We start from the raw sequence: 18,262 nt of genomic DNA on the forward strand, positions 1-18,262 counted from the left end.
TTCCTCTACCAAGTCTAAGGATATTGAAAAGACTGTTGGATGTTTTGGACTTCAATCCTGGTACTTTAAAGGACGTAATTACTTTGTTGAAGGTAGTTTAAAATTTAATGTTAAATATAGTTATTTTGCAGCTTCTTTTATATTTTAAGGTGAAAGTTCAAAGTTTTTCTCCTAATGAACTCCATTGTTCTTTAGTATTCGATGAAATGGGCATAAAGTCTGTCATTTTATTCGATGGACAATCAATAAAAATATTTACATCCATTAATAAAAACGATTTCCACGCAACTCATCCTTTGTGCTTCATGTTGAAAGGTATTCAATCTAATCGTAGCATATCATTTTACTGGAAACTCATTCTACCCGAAGGAAGTTCCTTCCATAACTAAGGAAATAATCACTTCACCTTCAACCATTGGTTTGACAGTTGGGTCGATAACCAGTGATATAGGTCCATCAAATCAGGCGATATAGAGGGAGCTCGCAATAGTGCTAAAGAAAGGCAATATCATTAACACTATTCCTAGTGAGGAATGGGAATGAGCATGACACTAACATGACACTCTTCTAATAATCCATTAGCGCCAAAAAATTTCTTCATCTCATAAAAACAGATTTTTTTTATCAATTTATAAATTTTTTTCCCTTAATAAATAGAAAAATGTTCAAATTTCCTTAAGTTTAAAAAAAAAAAATCTTTATTAACTTTTGACCAAAAACGTCGAGGCCAATTTGAATATAAAATAATATTCCTTTTATTTATTAGCGACTACAAACTTCTTCATGTCATAAAAACTGATGTCTTGAATCAACTTGTATATTTTTTTCACCAATGAATATAAAAATATTCAAGCTTCCTTTTTCTGTAATAAAATTTTACTCTCTCAAATGAAAGGAATTATTTTTTACCTCAAAACTGCAACAAAAATCTGGAGTTCATTATATCCTTTATTACTTAGCGACTACAAACTGCTTCATCTTATAAAAACTAATTCTGTCTATTGATTTATATATTTTTTCACTAATGGATAAAAAAATGTTCAAGCTGTCTTAGGTTAAAAAAATGATGTCTCTGAATAAGAGGGGGCCCATAACGTCTAAGACGACTTGGAGGTGATTTTGAGTTATTAAATGAATGTGTATATTGGAATTTTTTTTTCTAATTTTTGCAGTGACGATATAATTTATACCCTTCAAAACATTATTAGGGTGAATTTTTTGTATTTCTTTAAGAAAAAGTGATCAAATTTATGATTTAAAAGATGTAATTATTTATGGCGTTTTATGCGTCACGAAACATCTGATCAATCAGCTGTTTGAGCTGACTTAATAGGCGGGGGAGAAAAGAGATTAGATGACCCCCTCTTTTGTAAAATACTTGTACTATTTTATTGTTAACAGAAAAATATAAAATTTCAAGGTGCCTCAAATGTTTTAGTGAAAAGTAATGCAAGCAAAAGCGTGAAAATGAGACAAATTCTTTCATAATTTGTAAATTTTTAAACAATTTGTAAATTTGTTTATTTCCATACTATTTTCTATAAATTTATTTAATTTGGTATCTAATTAATTATTTGACTATGTTTTACTTTATAAATTGATATATGCATAGGGTTTACGTAATTAGTTCATATTTTAGCTTTAGATGGCGTGCATGATGACCAGACTCTCATTTTCTAAGGTACTGCTTTGTATGTGACTAGCTTTTATTTACGTGAGCTCCCAGCATCAATTCGAGGTTGGAAACTTTTCAGACTACTCTCTTACATCATTTGTTATCAAGGTAATACCAAATCTAGCCATGATTTTTGTGTTAGCGAGCTTACGCCGGTAATAGAACTATTAAAACTTCTCAAATCAATTATGTTTAAATAAGTAAGTAATATTTTCTGTTTCTTTCTTATAGAACTGTTATAATATTAGAGTAATGTGATATTGATAAAAACAATTTTGTAGATTTTGACAATGAATATAATATAATTAATATTAATATAGTCTAAAAAGAAAAAAAAATATTCATATAAATCAAGGCTGAATAGAGTAATTAAGAGGGAAAGAAACTAAACACACGAGGTTGTGTGATTTTTTCATTACATAAAGTTGCGTTGAAACGAATATAGTTTGTTCTTTTTTATATAATATTTACGTATATATATAATTAATTAATAAATGCTAATATGGTTAATAATACTTTATAGAATAACAAAGTTGATTTGATATATGAATCAATAAAATAATAGAGTACATATAAGCTATAATTGGAGAATATCTAGAATGGCCCAATGGATTACATATTTCTTGATTTCTCGTCCTACAATATTTGATAATAATAATTTGTTTGACTTAAAAATAAATAAAAATACTTTTTCTGTAAAATTCAAGCTATGGAGTAATGAATAAATAAATAAATAAAATCTATGATATTTTGCTATGAAATTACATACAATATTATATAAAAAGAAATTTAATTGGAATGATATATAATATAGATGAAGTAGTTTATGTGGCATCGTTTATAAATATAATTAATATAGATATATGAAATGTATAATGTACCTCCCAGAGGAATCATTTTAAAGGAAATAATATATATATTACTCAAAAAGTAGGCATGGATTTAAACATATAAGGATTGCCCCCATATTTAACCATACATTTTGTCAAATAGATTAATTAAAGACACTATAATACAATTAATTCGTTTTAAAAAACTTAATACTATTAAATAAGCCAATCATGTTGCTAATATATTCGAATTAACCAATCACAAGCAAATGTATTCGAATAAACCAATTAAATCATATCTTTTTAATTACTTCATAAACAAATAATTTCCTAATTATGATAGATATTTAAGCAATATAGTCTGGGCCGGTTTGCTTCAAGTGGAATTGCTCTAGAGTGGGGTTCTGCGAAGAGTATACTTATTTATAAATATATATATAATAACCAGCAATTTTTGAATCCACAGCATCTAATGTAGTTGGCTGATATATCTTTTAAGTATAGGTTATATATGAAACTTTAATTATTATGAATCTATTTGAAAAAGTGTATAATTATGATATATTGATGGGAAAACCTGCTATGTTTTTATATATTTGAAAGAGAAGCCATGGGATTTGAATCTTACGTTCCATTAAATGGCACCAATACACATGTTTATTTGTTAATGGTAGTCAAGTAATTGGATAAATGAAAGATATAGAATGAAAGTTTACAAATGATATAAATGAAAACGTGTATAAGAATGAAAAAGGATTGGCTCACTAATTAAGCAATATATATATATTTATATGAATAAAGGAAAAACAATAGATAGAAATAAGTAATAACAACGCTTAGAAACGATAACAAAGATGTGATATTTATGATTTTTAGCCTGGTTCTTAAAATGATTTCTTTCGAAATGTAGGGTGGACAAAGTTCACAAATACTGAGATCATGACAAAGAAATAAATGTCATTCGTCTTTGAGTCCTTTGGAAGTAGACTCAGAATCCCAGATCTGTGTCTCCTTTGTCCTATAACACACTAATCCTTTTTTTTATTTCCTCGCCATTTTCTTCTTCGTTAGTTCAATAGCTGAGATACTACATGAGTCAGGACTTAAGGCATAGTTCAAAAACTTTTGCACCCAAAAAATGTCTATACAACTCAAAATATGAAATTTTTTATTAAACAGTTTAGATTAGAAATCAATCTTTCAAAAGTTTTTATATAGTTTTCCCTCAAAAAGGATTATTTCATGTAACAAAATGACAAATAAAATAACCTTGTCAGCGTATTGCGCGCACTTTTTTTGTCCTTTATGAATAATATCAGATCAGCGAAACGTAGTTCAACAACAAAATAAAAAAATAGAGTGAAATTTGGTTTTTTTCTAAGAATTCTATGAAATTTTGAAGCTTCAAAGGCTGTAAAAACCTTTTAAATATTCATCAAATATCTTCAACATTTCGTAAAAAACCCCCAACATTTTAAGAACCATTCGAATTTTTATATAATATATGAATGTTCAAAGAAGGTATCAATTAAAAATAATTGAATAAGAAACCTTTCTTTAAATATATTGGTTTTATGCAAATATATGAAATTCTTTGTTTTTTGAGTAATTATGTTATGAATGATATTTAGGTAATATTTGGAGTTACCATGAGTTGGAAATGAGTTATGTAGCTATTTGTTGATTTTTCTTTAATTGTTTTTCTATAATAGGAAGAGAAGAAAAATTGAGATGTTTATATTAAGAGATGACAAGGACTAAAAATCTATAACATAAAAAGTTCCTTGAAAGATATTCATAAATAGATAGAGAGAGATCCCCTATCACTTTTTCAAAGTGACAAAGAGAGATTTCTGTCTTGAGATATTATAAGTGTGAATAAAATATAATAATGTCATATTAATCGCCAACATGATTTAAACGTAGGTTTCATATCCGGTAATGGATGCCATTTTGACGTCAATGTCCTTGAGAGTCACGGTGGAGTTCACACCGTTAATATCATGATGGGTGACGGCTGTTACTATATCATTGTTGCTTTCTCGTATGTGCGTTCGAGGAGAGGTAATGGGCATGGGGCGATGGGGTTGGCCTCGAAGACAATTAGTATGAACGGAAGACGCCGGAGGAAAGACGCTAACTCCTCCTGAAGGTATTTTATTGGCCACTGAGGGAGGAGACAGGGGATGGTTGTGGGATGTCTCTTCGATAACGATTGGAGAATGATGCAACTGCTGATCTTCCTCTGGAGTGCCAGTGGAGGGAATGCTGGAGTTCATATCCTTCTTCTTCTTCTTAGGTAGAGGTCTTCCTTCGCTTTTGCTACTACAATGATGATTTAGTGGTGGCTCCTCTATGGGTTTCTCTCTGTCAGAGGGAGGTGAGGTATTGCAAGAAGACCCCATAGTTTGCTCCTCGTCTTCATTCTCTATTTCCTCTATGGCGTCTTCACAGAAAACAGCCTTTTTAACTTCAATACGATGCTTTGCCATTCGACCCCCATATTTTGCTCTTAAAGGCCATCCAAAGAGGAGTCCGCAGGAGAGAATCCCTTTAAAAGGCATACGATCCCACCATGGGTTAATGAACTCTGGATTTCCGATGAAGAAACTCCATTCTCGTTGATCCTCAATGTGGAAGTAGTCATCAATCGTTATTTTCGAGTCTATGGAAAATAAATAGAAGGTGATGTTAGTTAAATAAATATATAGGAATTTGTGTGAACACACTGGAACAGATATATAATTTAGTGCTAAATAATTTTCCCTTAAACTGTTTTGTCTCAAATATATATTATGTTTAAATATATATATAAATGAGAATTATAGATCATTCTGGTACTTATGATTCATATTGATGTTCCTTTTTTTAATCAAAATAGGCTCTATGCAGTACTATAAAACGCATTAAATGGTTGGTTTCTGTTGGAAAAATAATGACATCATGGCCCAAAAATTCAATGCACACACCAACAAAAATCTCACTACGTAATAAATTTAAACCAGAGTCAAAATTTAGTATAATAAAAAAATACAAAAGTAACGAAATACGAAACGAAGATTTGCTTATTAATTCTACATTAGTAATTACACTGTTCAACAGCAAAAATGTATCAATCACAGCATATGCTCAACTTAGTAGGATTTCATCCCTTGATTCCATATAAGACCTTATTTTTTTCTCTCCGAGCCTCGTGGTCTTCAGAAAAGGCCATAATTTATTTGTTAATTTTGACCGTTTTTAAGGTTCTAAGCTGTTTTAAGCCCTCAATGTTGAAGATATGGATAAATTAGGTTAATATATTTTAAAGTCGAATGATAAAAGATTCTAAAACCATTTCTAAAATGTCTGCATGATGCTTATAACTCGAGTTATCTTCGTTTTAAGTGGAAAATAGGTGCTTTTCATTCAGAGACTCATAGGTTCAAGACGAATATATTTTCAAAAAGTTGAAAAGTTTCTCATTTAATAGAATAAAATATTCAATAGACTTTGGAAAAGAGCAAATTCTGGATCAGAGCAACATTTCCGATGGAACCAAAGAGTTGTTTTAATCTGTATTTACTTATACAGTTTCAGAAGTGAGGCTTAATGTTATAATAGATTGTATAATATATATTTTTATTTTCATTGAAACTATTTCATATAAATTACAATTTATATAAATAGACTGAAGATTACAAAGCAGAACTTGTTATTCTGTATATGAACATTCCTTATATAGACATCTATCATTAATTACTTGATTTAATTAATTATTATTATTTTAAGCTCCATGTACACATAATGACTCATTGCATATCACTACTGAGTGAGGGATTCCACGGGATAGATCTTTAAGGGAGTCCTCGGAGCAATTTCTAATGGCAAGGGCAGTTCAGCAGGGATTTTGTAGCCAGGTATTCCTTCCCATACATACATAATTCTTCTTTGATGAACACCGATCCCGAATTTGGGATTCCTCTCTCAGCAGGGATTGTATTTTACATTTTTAAATTTCTCCCCCTCATTTTTTTCTTTTCTCTCTTTGTTTCTATCTCTTTTCTTCTCCTCTAGTTGGGACGTGCCAATATATATGGACTTTTCTTATGATATCATTTAAAAAATTAGTTATATCCTTGAAATATTTTCGTGGCCTTATCTCAAATTGACAACGATATAAAGCGTTTTTGGGAAAGTTCTTTCTTTAAATTAAAGCTTCGACTTGCAGCAATGAAATCAGATTTTTTTAAACTTTTTGAATAGATTTGTCTTGAAGCTATGATCCTCTGAATAAAAAACACCTATTTTCCAACTTAGGCAAAGATAAATCTAGGTATACGGAACATGCAGATATTTTTAAAATTATTTTAGAATATTTTATCATTCGGCTTTAAAATATATTAATCGAATTTATCCATATCTTCAACATTGAGGGCTTAAAACAACTTTTAACCTTAAAAGTAACAAAAAATGTTTGTCCGTTTTCTGAAGGCCACGATGCTCTGAGGGGGAAAATAAGGATATATTTGGAATCATGAGATAAGTTCTACTAAGTTGAGCATATGCTGTTATAATGCATAAAAAAAGTTGGAGTTTGTTGGATAATGTTATCATTAGACAAGAAAATACGCATTGATTGAAGGAGAAACCAAATCTATCATTATTTAAACAGAAGAGAAACCTTTAATGCGTTTTATTGAAATAAGCATGATATATTTTGATTACAATAATAAAAAATAAACAATAATGACGTAAGAGCTTCCTTTATTTATATATTAAGGCAAATGTTTTCAGGTGAAATAATTTAAGACAAAATTACCAGGGACCATATAGTTTATAGATAAGTGAAATAGCCTTCATCTTTATGTTAAAATAAATCAAATGTACCCTTTCTTGTCCTCAATCAATGAAGAGCAAAAAGGAGAAAAAAGAGAAAGTAAGAGGTAAATAACAAAAGGAATAAGTGTTGCCTTGGTGGAACTCATTAAATATCAAAAGGCTTAACTTCTTTCTCCTCTAGGACTTAGACTCCAATCTAAATAAACAAATTGAAGCCATAAAAGATCTCAAAAAGAAAAACAATATGTGTATTGTATACATAAAATACAATAACAAGGGATGAAACAGGGAAAATAAACAAATACATTAGTCGTCATGACAAACGCTTCACGTACTTATTTTTCAAAATTTAGATAGATTGAAAACTTTTTTGAAAATAAGATAAAAAAAAGAAGGTCGATGAGGATTTGTAACAGATAAACGAATGTAATCTTAAATTAAAATATTTTATAAAATAATATTGGACTTTATTTTAAAATTTACGAGGGTCGTTTGAAAAGTACTTGCAAAGTCCCAGAGATGGCACTGCTGTCACATATCGAGGTTATATTTAGTTAGTAGCATGTCTTGGAAGAACACACAGCCAGATTTGTCTATTTATTTCTATTTTGCATTCGTTTGAATCGAGGAAGTGCAGTGATTTTTAAAAAATGCTCGAAAAATAATTTCATGTGTTGATTAAATATTACTTTTTGAAAGGCAAAACGCCTTAAAGAAGCTTGATAAACATTATGGGGACTCTACACCTTCCATTAGAATAGTTTATAAGTGTCTTCAAAAATTTCGGAGTGACTATATGGGCACAAGTGATGCTGACCGTTCGGGACACCCTTGTTGAGGTTACTACTCCAGAAATAATTGATATCCATGACTTGGTGTTGGAGGGAAGAAGAGTGAACGTACTAGCGATTCCTGGTGCTGTGGGTATCTCGAGTTGGGACCACATTTATATTGATTTTGCAACCGGAACTACTGAGGTGTGAGCTGGTGCATTGTAGTGATGGGCCTTTTTTGTGGGCCAATCGTGGGCGTTTTTCTTGCAGTTGGGCCTTCCAACAGTCCAATAAGGATGAATAATAAGGACATGTAATTCTTTTACCCCTTTCCAAATAGTCGAAGATGAATATTCCTCGTGAATCCAAAAGACAGTCACCATAATCTTGAGCCATGATTCCACGATTCAAATGAATGAATGCCAAACAGAAATAAGTTAATCGATCTGGATGAAAGTTGTATGGGTTCATCGAAGAGATACTACTAACTAAACATATCATCGATACTAATTAGTAGTCCCATCTCTCGGACTTTACACGGACTTTTCAAACGACCCTCGTATGTGGCCTGTCAAGACTAAAGAAAGCTAGATTACATTTGTAATCTAATATGAATTCACCTCAATTTCTATCAAGAATTTATTCTAATGTACCCTATTAAATATTGCAAATTGCCATGAAGTTATGAAATTAAATGAAAGTTCTAAAATACAGATAAAACTCCTTGTTAGTATAACTTATCCCACAAATTTGAATAGTAAGCCTACAATTGCTTCAATATGTATATGAAATATCGATTTATACTTTGGGGTCAATGCAAGTCTCTTAAGTCAACTGAAGGTTCTAAAGTAAGCTATTCTTAAATAGCTTAACTCATCCCAGAAGCTTAGATACCAAGCTTATAATTGACTCAAATATGTCAATAAAAAAATTCATGGATATGTGATTAGAAGTAAGATCTGAAAGGTATAGAAGAAAGTTATGCATAAAAATTATCTTTCTTTCACAAAATTGAATTTTGCTTGATTATTACTTTTTAAGCAATCTTTCAAGTTTCCCCTCTAAACAAGGAAATATTAAAAAAAAAAAATCTTTCACAATTGCTTCATTGATTACTTGGATTACAAATAAGTAGGTTTTCAAAGGAGACCCTCTCTTTACGTTCATGATTCTTCTTTTCTATAATTGTTATTTACCGTGTGTTACATTAAAATCTGAACACATTGAATGATAAACTTAAACAAGATATAATTTATTACTTAACAATAGAATTTCAACAAAATTAATACTATAAATAGATGTGTGACTGAGCTCTACTAATCATTAATGTAACCGTCCATAGCGTTAATTATGGCTTCCAAGGTGTGACAGAAGTCCTGGCACCCACTGCACCTGTAGTCCTCTGTCATTGCGTCCTAGTGATGGCAGACAGGTGCTTAGAGGGACTCAGTGATTGCTTGACTTACATTGAAGCTAAGTGGTGTAGTCAAGGGAATTTGCATCGGGGATGTAAGTGTCAAAAAAGATTTCAAAAGAGCTCAAGAAACTAATTCAAAATAGTCTTGCATCGGAGGGGATGAGTTTCTTTCATTGCTGGTGTAAAAAGTGGCCTCTCCACCTTCACACGGTTATTTCCTCCCACTTTTTTGATAGCTCTCTTGATAGTCTGGTGTGAGATCTCTTGCATATATCCTTATGGACTTCAAGAAACTGGCCTGGGCTGTTTTCTTTAACTCCTCCGGGTCCAGTTTAGCCTTTTTGATAGATCCCATCTTCCTCTCTAACGTTCTTGATTTGCTAATGGAGTAGACGGTGGTGATTGAGACGCCCGACTACTTAGAGTGTGCGAATGGAAATTTGGTGATTACGCTCAAGTGTCATTTACTAAAACTTGTACCTAAGCTAGAGAGTTCAGATATATTTTGTTTTCATTTTCATATTTCAATGGACCAACCGGTAAATGATGATTTATTTATTATTTATTTTTAAGGTTCTATCGTGAAGGTGCCTTGGCTAGTCCCTACTCAGATGTTAAATAATATATGATGGTATTTATGAAATATTATAACAAATTGGGGGTTTCTCCTTTTGTTGATGTTTATTTAAAATTGTTTATATGTTGAAGCAATTACAATGCACCATTCAAAGAATCAGGAGTTTGTTATTACTTTGCTAAATACGTGATTCTTTTTTTCTGTAACACAATTTCTCTTGAATACAGAGAGCATTTCTTGAGCGATGATGCTTTCTTTGCTACGGAAATTATTACACAATTTGTTTTCTTTGAGAGTTATATTTATTGAGTCTTTCGCCTCAATTTGGTGAGTAGTGCCCGCAACAAATAAAAATTGATTGCTTTCTGAATTTATAATGAACTTTCGGAGGATATGTGAGTACGTTTTATTTCTGAAAATAGGGATCATTCTCTGCAAACTCATCAACGGAAAACTTTGATAAGAAAGATTTGACTACGGATGATAGAAACATATCAAAACTGAATGTTATTTTATAAATATTTTTTAGTATATTAAAGATAACTTTAATATGATTTTATAAAATCTTATGTTGTTTTCCCTTAGCAATAGTCCGCTCAAGAAATCCTGAGCGCACTCCCACGTCCGCTCAGATACTAATTTTGTGAGCGCGCTCAGTTCAATTAAAATGAGCGGCACTCATTTTTTCTCTCGTATTTGAATCTGACAACTCTTTATGATTGCAATTAATTGCAATTGATTTCAATATATCTCAAGTTCAAGTGTGCCTTTCAATTTGTGACAACTATACAATATTTGAAATAGCTTTTAATAATCCAAACGATTGGTTTAGTTAAAGTAGGTATGTCAAGAATTTTTTGTTTGTCTTTTAGTGTGACTGGGGTGCAAAAAGTTTTGGGAACCACTGTCTTAAGGAACATGTATTTACGACTTTTGTCCAATATCATTTAGTTAGGCCTGATAATTAGCTAGAGCTTGAATAAAGGGTTCTCAATTTTTAGAACTTATGTTTGCGTGACATTTTGAGGTCTTATGTAAATCAACTCAACAAAAATATAGCAAGATCATATTATAGTTTAAAAAATTCTTATAGAAAAAATAAAGATTTATTTTCCAACTATATCTCCACAAAGGAAAAAGGGGGAAGTGTCTGTAAAGTAACCGATAGCTGAGTCTAAAAAGGAGGATTAACAGGAAAAATAATAAAACTTGTATAAATAAGCAAACATTCGACGGATTTTATCGCTCTTCTAAAATGATGAGCGCGCTTCTACTCGTTATTGAAAACATTGAGTTCACTCCAGCTGCTCAATAGGGTTGAGCGCCGCTCACTAATGCTTTGATTAAAACTCATTATCGACCTTAGTATTGAACTTCTTTAACAAAAAAGTTTTCAAATATCCCAACTTTAAACAAATTGATTTTAGGAACTTTTAAAAATAAACCAAATAATTCAATAATAAATTTAAAATAAAAAATCTAATATAAAATTTTTCCAAACAAAAATTTCCAAAAATCCATAAAAATTATTTAAAAAGAAAAAAGAAAATCAAAATCAAAAATTCGTATCAAAAAATTAAATTTTTTTGGAAAAAAAAAAAAAAAATTCACAGCTGTTCACAAAAACTTAAATTTTTAGAACTAGTTTTCAAAAATCTAAAGTTGTTCACAAAATATATAATTTAAAAAAAAAAAAAATTCAAAAACCCCCAATAAAAAATTCAATAAATAAAGTCTAAAATATAACTTTTTGAAAAAAATTCAAATATTATTTTTTTTTGAGATAAATTTCACAAATAATTTTTTTTTGAAAAAATCAAAAAGCCCTCCAGTCAAGCCCTATTTGGACACTTTTGGTATCTTTACAATTTGACTAATATTTGGGAGGAGGGTAGGTTAGCTTACTAAAGTATTAATGGATCAGCTGTAAGACTCAGACTTGAGATAAAGGAAATAAACACTAGTCCCACACTGTATCTAGCAAGTTAGAGGCAGAAATTATTACAAATCCAATCATCACTTCTACTTCTAGTCCATTGGCTGAAAAATACCGAACTTCACACATAGAATACCTATTTTTCTTTAATTCACCTCACTTTCAGTTAGTGTACAAATTTTCAAAAAATTGCTGTCAAAATTACTGTCTTTGGTTACTGAGTTATTGGGCTACGTGTGACGTAGTCGTATTGTCTTATTGATGGGAGCCAATACCGTAAAAACTAAGCAATGGCTTGAATAGTTAGTTCTATATGGACACCACTCAATAAAGGGAATAAAAAATATAATTTGAAAAAAGGCAATTTTTCACGAAAAAAAAAAGCGTTTTTTTTTTAAACCAAAGACTTTTCAATCCATGAGTTAAAACTTCAGAGCAAACCCACATTTTTACAATTCATCTTCTATGTGCACACCCACTAGTCATTACTTTATACTCAAGTATTCAATAATAATGATATCAGCTTTGCAAAATTAAAAAGCCAACAAAAAAAAATATTCCTTCTTTTTAGGACATATTTTACACAACTCTCTTAAACACATTCACACGCAAAAAAGGAATCAAATTATTGTTTATTTATTGGTGAAGGGTATATTAACTCTCAAGGGATCAGAGCTTACAATATCCACTAAATTTGAAGAAAAAACTTTTGCCCACTAAATAAATTATACCCATAGCATAAAAGAAACTCAGATGTCTCTTAGAAAAGAGATCAAATAGTTTTTTGAGTATAGGAGAAAAGGATATAAAAGAAAATTACTGTTTCTTTTGTTTCAAATCATATATATTAGTGATGGTACGGTTAATATGAAATCAGAGAGTGGGGTATTTTTTATGGAATTGGATTTGGCATTGGGAAAATATTTAATTTGTGATATTGACTCTTATTTATTAGTTGTATTTAACTATTTATAGCTTTTCTAAGATATGAGAATAAAATAACCTCTCCCAAATTTTAAAATTTTTCTTGTTGAAAATTTAATATGAATTTTTTTTTCATATTTTGACAAAAAATTAAATTTTTCAAAATGTTTTTCCGAAAAAAATTAAATTTTCAGAGAATAACTATTTTTTTTTGAAACTTTTCGCTAAAAAAATATTATTTGAATTCCTTTTTAAAAAATGTTAAATTAAAAATTTAATCTTTGTAATTAAAAAAAAAAAAAAATTAAATTGAGAACAATTGGAGATTTTTTAAATTTTTTTCCAAAAAAAATATATTTCTTTTGGAACAGTATATGTATGGTAGAAATTTTTCTATAAAAATGTAATTTTTTGTCAATAGCTGTGGATTTTTGAATTTTTTTGAGAATGGCCATGTGCTTTTGAAATTTTTGGTCAAAAAATTTAATTTTTTCTGAATAGGTGTAGATTTTGAAAAATAAAGATATTTTTTTCAAAAATGTTAAAATTTGAAATTTAATTTTTCTCTGTTTTTCCACAAACTTTAATTTTTGGATTTTCTTTAAAAAAAAAAAATATATATATATATAATCCTGTGTACGCTTCTGATAGCAAATTGGTACTTTTTAACTATTACTTAAAATATTAAAGATTCGGCATCATGATTTTTTTTTCCGAATCGTCCCTTCAATTATTTATATTTTCATTATTTTTTGTTCAGTCATACTCATTCTAAGAGCATATTCTCATAAAAAAAATTGAATAAGAACAATCGGAGAATTAAATTTTTTTTTGAACAGCTGTGTATGATGAAATTTTTTCTATAAAAATTTAATTTTTTGTCGATAGCTGTAAAATTTTGAATTTAAAAAAAAAAAATGGAACTTTTTGGGAAAGAACAAACAAAAACCACAGATTTTCAGAAAAAAAAACTAATTTTTTTGGAAATACTTACAACAATTTATTGGTATTCACAGAAAATTAAATCTTGTGAAAAAAAAAGCCAAAATTAAATTTCAAATAAAAAAAATTGGAAAAAAATCAATCGCCATTCACAAAATGATTTAATTTCTTGCAAAAAAATTTCATTTGTCAATTTAATTTTGAAAAATCCAGAGCGTTGATATTCTCCACAGCGATACCTCACATATCGTTAGCTTTTATTGTATCACAAAAACTCTAATCCTAAAAGAAACAGAAATAGCCTAAATTCCAAGCCATGAAACTATTGTACCATGACTGTCCATAAATTTTTACAGTTTAGGAGGAGCTAATCCACGTTCCAAACAATTATTCGAAGTGAGGGCTCACCTATTGAATAAAAGTTGGGCACAGAATCCTTTAAAATTTATTTCTCTTTACTAAATATGCTCACAAAACCTCTCGTTTAAATTTACACTTGAAAAATTGCACATAAATAAATGTGTACTTCTAGATACGATCCCCCCTAACGTATTACAGTTGCTCCAGATGACCTAGGAGTTGTCTATGAAGTAAATAAACATTTAGTATATTTCTGTTGCTAGAACATACTGAGTATCGAACCTACTGATATTTAATTTGTTAGAATTATTGAGCTACGTCGAGCTGTATCTCATAGAAGATCCTAGCTAATTTTATCAAAATTTATAAGAGCTATGCTACTCTATTTAATATTTATCTATGCACATTGCCATATTGTTAAAGCAAAGTTCATGGACGTTTAATAACTCCGAGCAAGGGTGGATACTCCTACTTATACATTAATAAATTGTAGTATCCCATAAACATACTCCCATTTTACTTACGATCTGCTAAAGGATCTATAAAGTATTTCTGATTTCATTATTTCTTTGGTTCCAATTTGGTAGTTTTGAGATGACTTTATTTATAATCTTTTATTTATTTTGTAAGGATCTAGTGAGAGCTAAAATAAGTACAGTCATAATGGAACCAAAAGAAGGGGATTCAATAGTAAATGCAAAAAATGAGGAGGCATTGCGATTACTCTATGAAAGAAATAAAAAAATAGTCTGGAGGGGGGAGGGGCAGAGTATAAAAATAACTATAACAATAAAAAACCTAATATCATTAATAAAAAAAGAAGGAATATATACTCTTACACAGAACGAAATCTCTCCCTCTAATGGAGAGCTTGAAATGAAAGCTATTTTAGTATAACGTTATTTTCATGCAAAATCTGATACCATCATGCCTTCCATGCATGGTGCATATATTTACCTTTAGAAGAATGAGTTTTAGTCAGTGACGAAACAAAGGATTTATATTTCTCTGCAGTGAAGTGATCCCCTGGGAAGAAGTTGAGAAGGATATCAATCTCAATGACGGGATATTGAGCTGAAGGATCAATTAGTCGCACGTCTGAGAAATCCCTCCAAGAGTGAAAGTTGAAGTTTTCTATTGCGGAGAAGGTGATCACTTTACGAAGGGATTTACCGGTGGTTTTTGCTGTATGGAAACAATTGATCAAATGACCCACTTCCGGCTTCTTGGAAACGAGGGAGCTGAGAAACTTCTGTACTTCATCCTTGTTGCAGAGGGTTTCCTTATGGTAGAGGGCCTTGGCAGTTAAGGCTGAAAAAAAGAAGAGTAATTAATTATAATTTAAAAATATGTGCCTACTATATGCTGGGCCGGTTTTGAGAGAGGGCATAAGATAGGTACTCTAACGTAAGAGATCAGGGCTTTGTGTCTTTGAAATAAAAGAGGTCATAAAAAAGAAAAACTTAAAAAGAGGCCTGGATTTTATGTTTGATAACAAACACTTTCCAAACGTAACTCAAATTTAAAAAAGGAAGGAAAATTGCCCGTACATTTATTTATGCCTAAAGAACGGATACATGTAAAGAAAAAACTAAGTACAGGGGTTCGAAAAGGAAAAACGGTGGATGTATGTGCTTTTTCTTCTTTTGGGTCATTATTTGATAAGTCGTGTGGTTGTAAACATCTTCCTCTAAAAGAAGAATTATCGCCTATCTTTGGTGTATATTGATTTAAAAATGCATAATAAAAAAAATATATATAAACATGAATATTATTATAATATTTTCACTGGAGTAATGCTATTTTAAATGTAGAAAGTTTTTATATTTATAGTAGTTATTCATTTTTTCTTCCAAAAATATATAAAAGGCAGCTGTTATTAACAATTCAGGAGCACCACATGTTTAGCTTCCGCCTTCTTCTTGCCCTCTTACACAAATCCCATCTCTATCTATGCCCCATTTACGTTGAAACCAGTCTATACTTGTATATTTTATAAGAATATATATATACATTAGACCGGTTTGATTTGCAACTTTTTCCCCATTTCGATAAGGGATCGCGTGGAAAAGTTTTCAATTGGTAAAAAAATGAGTTAATTTTTTTCTACGATGTCATCATTAGGTAACACATCTAGATCAAAGTTTGAAAGGAGACAAAAGTTCTTTATTTCGTCAATCAAGATTAAAATACAGCAATTATCAGTATTTTACATTTATTACTTACAATAGGCATTACTGAAATGTATAAAAAACACTTTAAAATGTTAATTTTAAAGCGACCCTATCGAGAAATAATAGAGGATAATATAAAATAATTTTAATCTTTCCTTTCTGAAAAAAAAAAGCAAAAAAAAAACAGAACTATTCACTGATTATCAAATGATCCTAACCTCACTATTTTTAGGTTAAAAAAATTGCCAAAGTTTATGTACAACGCTCTCGGGAGAAGTTATTCTTTTGAGCTTTATGTGTGTAGATTGGCGCCGAGGTGATTCTAAAAAAATCCATATACCTTATATATATGGATATCCATTAAAACTATTTAATGCAAAATAACTAAAAATGTCCTCTTAGTATCTAGATTTACTCAGAAGAGAGTTTTTGGCTTTTTTCATAAATTGATCGAGATGTGCTATTTAATGATGACAACGTAGGAATATGCAATTTTCCATAGGTCACTTCAAATCATAAGACAGTGTAGGGACCTCTTACTACATAACTTCATGTCAGCTGTATTTATATTTATGTATGAACTTGTAAAGTAAAAATAAAGAAATACTAATAACATGATAACCCCCCTCCCCCTCACAGAATAATAACAGTTGACTATGAAATAATGGAATAACAGTGAATCTCAATTTATTTATATGGTCCTATAGTTAATAAGAAAAATGGCTACATATTTTTTAGGAGGGAAAATTTTGAAAAAGGAAGGGAAAAAAATGGGGGAGGAAAAAAAAAAAGGAGAGCAGTTTTTATGGAGCAAGGAGAAGAAGAAGTAGAAAAGAGAAAGGCAGGAGCAGCTCAAGGTCATGGGCTCCCCCTTTCTACGATTCCCTTAACCCACCAGTACTACTACTACTAATACTAAGAAAAAGAAGAACAACAACTTTATCATGTGACGCATGTTTTTTCTTCCTCTTCTAATGAATTAAAAATGGATCAATTTGTATATACCAAACGTCTGTTGTTGTATTCTAACAATATTTCTGTGTTATTCTTTTTGTTATTGAAAGAAAAGAAAAGGAGAACTTTTTCTTCCTTTTTTCTCCCCTTCTTCTAATATCCCTTTTTTTATTTATTTATATATAATATATTGAATAAAAGATACACATTGACAGATAATCATTTTATATTTCTTCTTCGGAATACATTTTGTAAGGATTTTACAAAACTTTTCCTTATTTAAATACATCTTTGAAACTCATTTCAAGCCTTTGATTATTTTGAGTTCCAACAGAGTCATTTGATAGCTAAGGATATACCTTTATAAAAGTTCCTTAGTTTTATAGACCTTCTCCATTAACTAACATATTTGTAAATATAGAGTTGTAACAAAAGTAACCTTTCAGACGTGCAAAATTGCGTTGTTTTTGTAATTTTTTCAAAACTGTTAACATTATTTCCTTCATTCTCAACTTTCTGTTAGTTATCTGGGGTATTATGGGATTTCCATGTGATATTAGAGTGATTAATGTTGTCCATATTTATTTCATAAGAATGCAAACTCTTTTTAAGAACCTTGCGTTAGTTAACTGGGACATTATAGATCCCAAAATGTTTTTTTATTCCTTTGAATGTACATTTTATCGTCAATACTTTTCAGCATGCCCCTAAATCATTCAATCAAATTTTATGGAAGTTTTTTTTTATCATGATAATGCCTTTTTTAGGATTTATTTCTATATTTAACCATTTTTAAGGGAGGTTTAGTTTATTTAATAAAGCATTTTGCTGAAAAGTCTTTGTTTTCATTTTTAATTCCCTAGATTTTTTTTGTCACTA

The 18,262-nt window shown here is 30.0% G+C and overlaps 1 protein-coding gene across 1 annotated transcript in view; it reads right to left on the reverse strand.

The window, feature by feature from the left end:
• Nucleotides 1-1,864: 1,864 nt before the first annotated feature.
• Nucleotides 1,865-18,262, reverse strand: part of LOC121128209 (uncharacterized) — a 93,747-nt gene continuing 77,349 nt past the window's right edge. Inside the window, exons 2-3 of the mRNA XM_040723783.2 lie at nucleotides 15,213-15,566; nucleotides 1,865-5,170 (exon numbers count right to left, since the gene is read on the reverse strand). Of these exons, the coding sequence (XP_040579717.1) occupies nucleotides 4,422-5,170; nucleotides 15,213-15,566 (1,103 nt within the window). The 3' untranslated portion in view covers nucleotides 1,865-4,421. The remainder of the gene's footprint in view (nucleotides 5,171-15,212; nucleotides 15,567-18,262) is intronic.

The sequence above is a fragment of the Lepeophtheirus salmonis genome, chromosome 13, assembly GCF_016086655.4.
Source record: "Lepeophtheirus salmonis chromosome 13, UVic_Lsal_1.4, whole genome shotgun sequence".
NCBI classification, from domain to species: domain Eukaryota; kingdom Metazoa; phylum Arthropoda; class Copepoda; order Siphonostomatoida; family Caligidae; genus Lepeophtheirus; species Lepeophtheirus salmonis.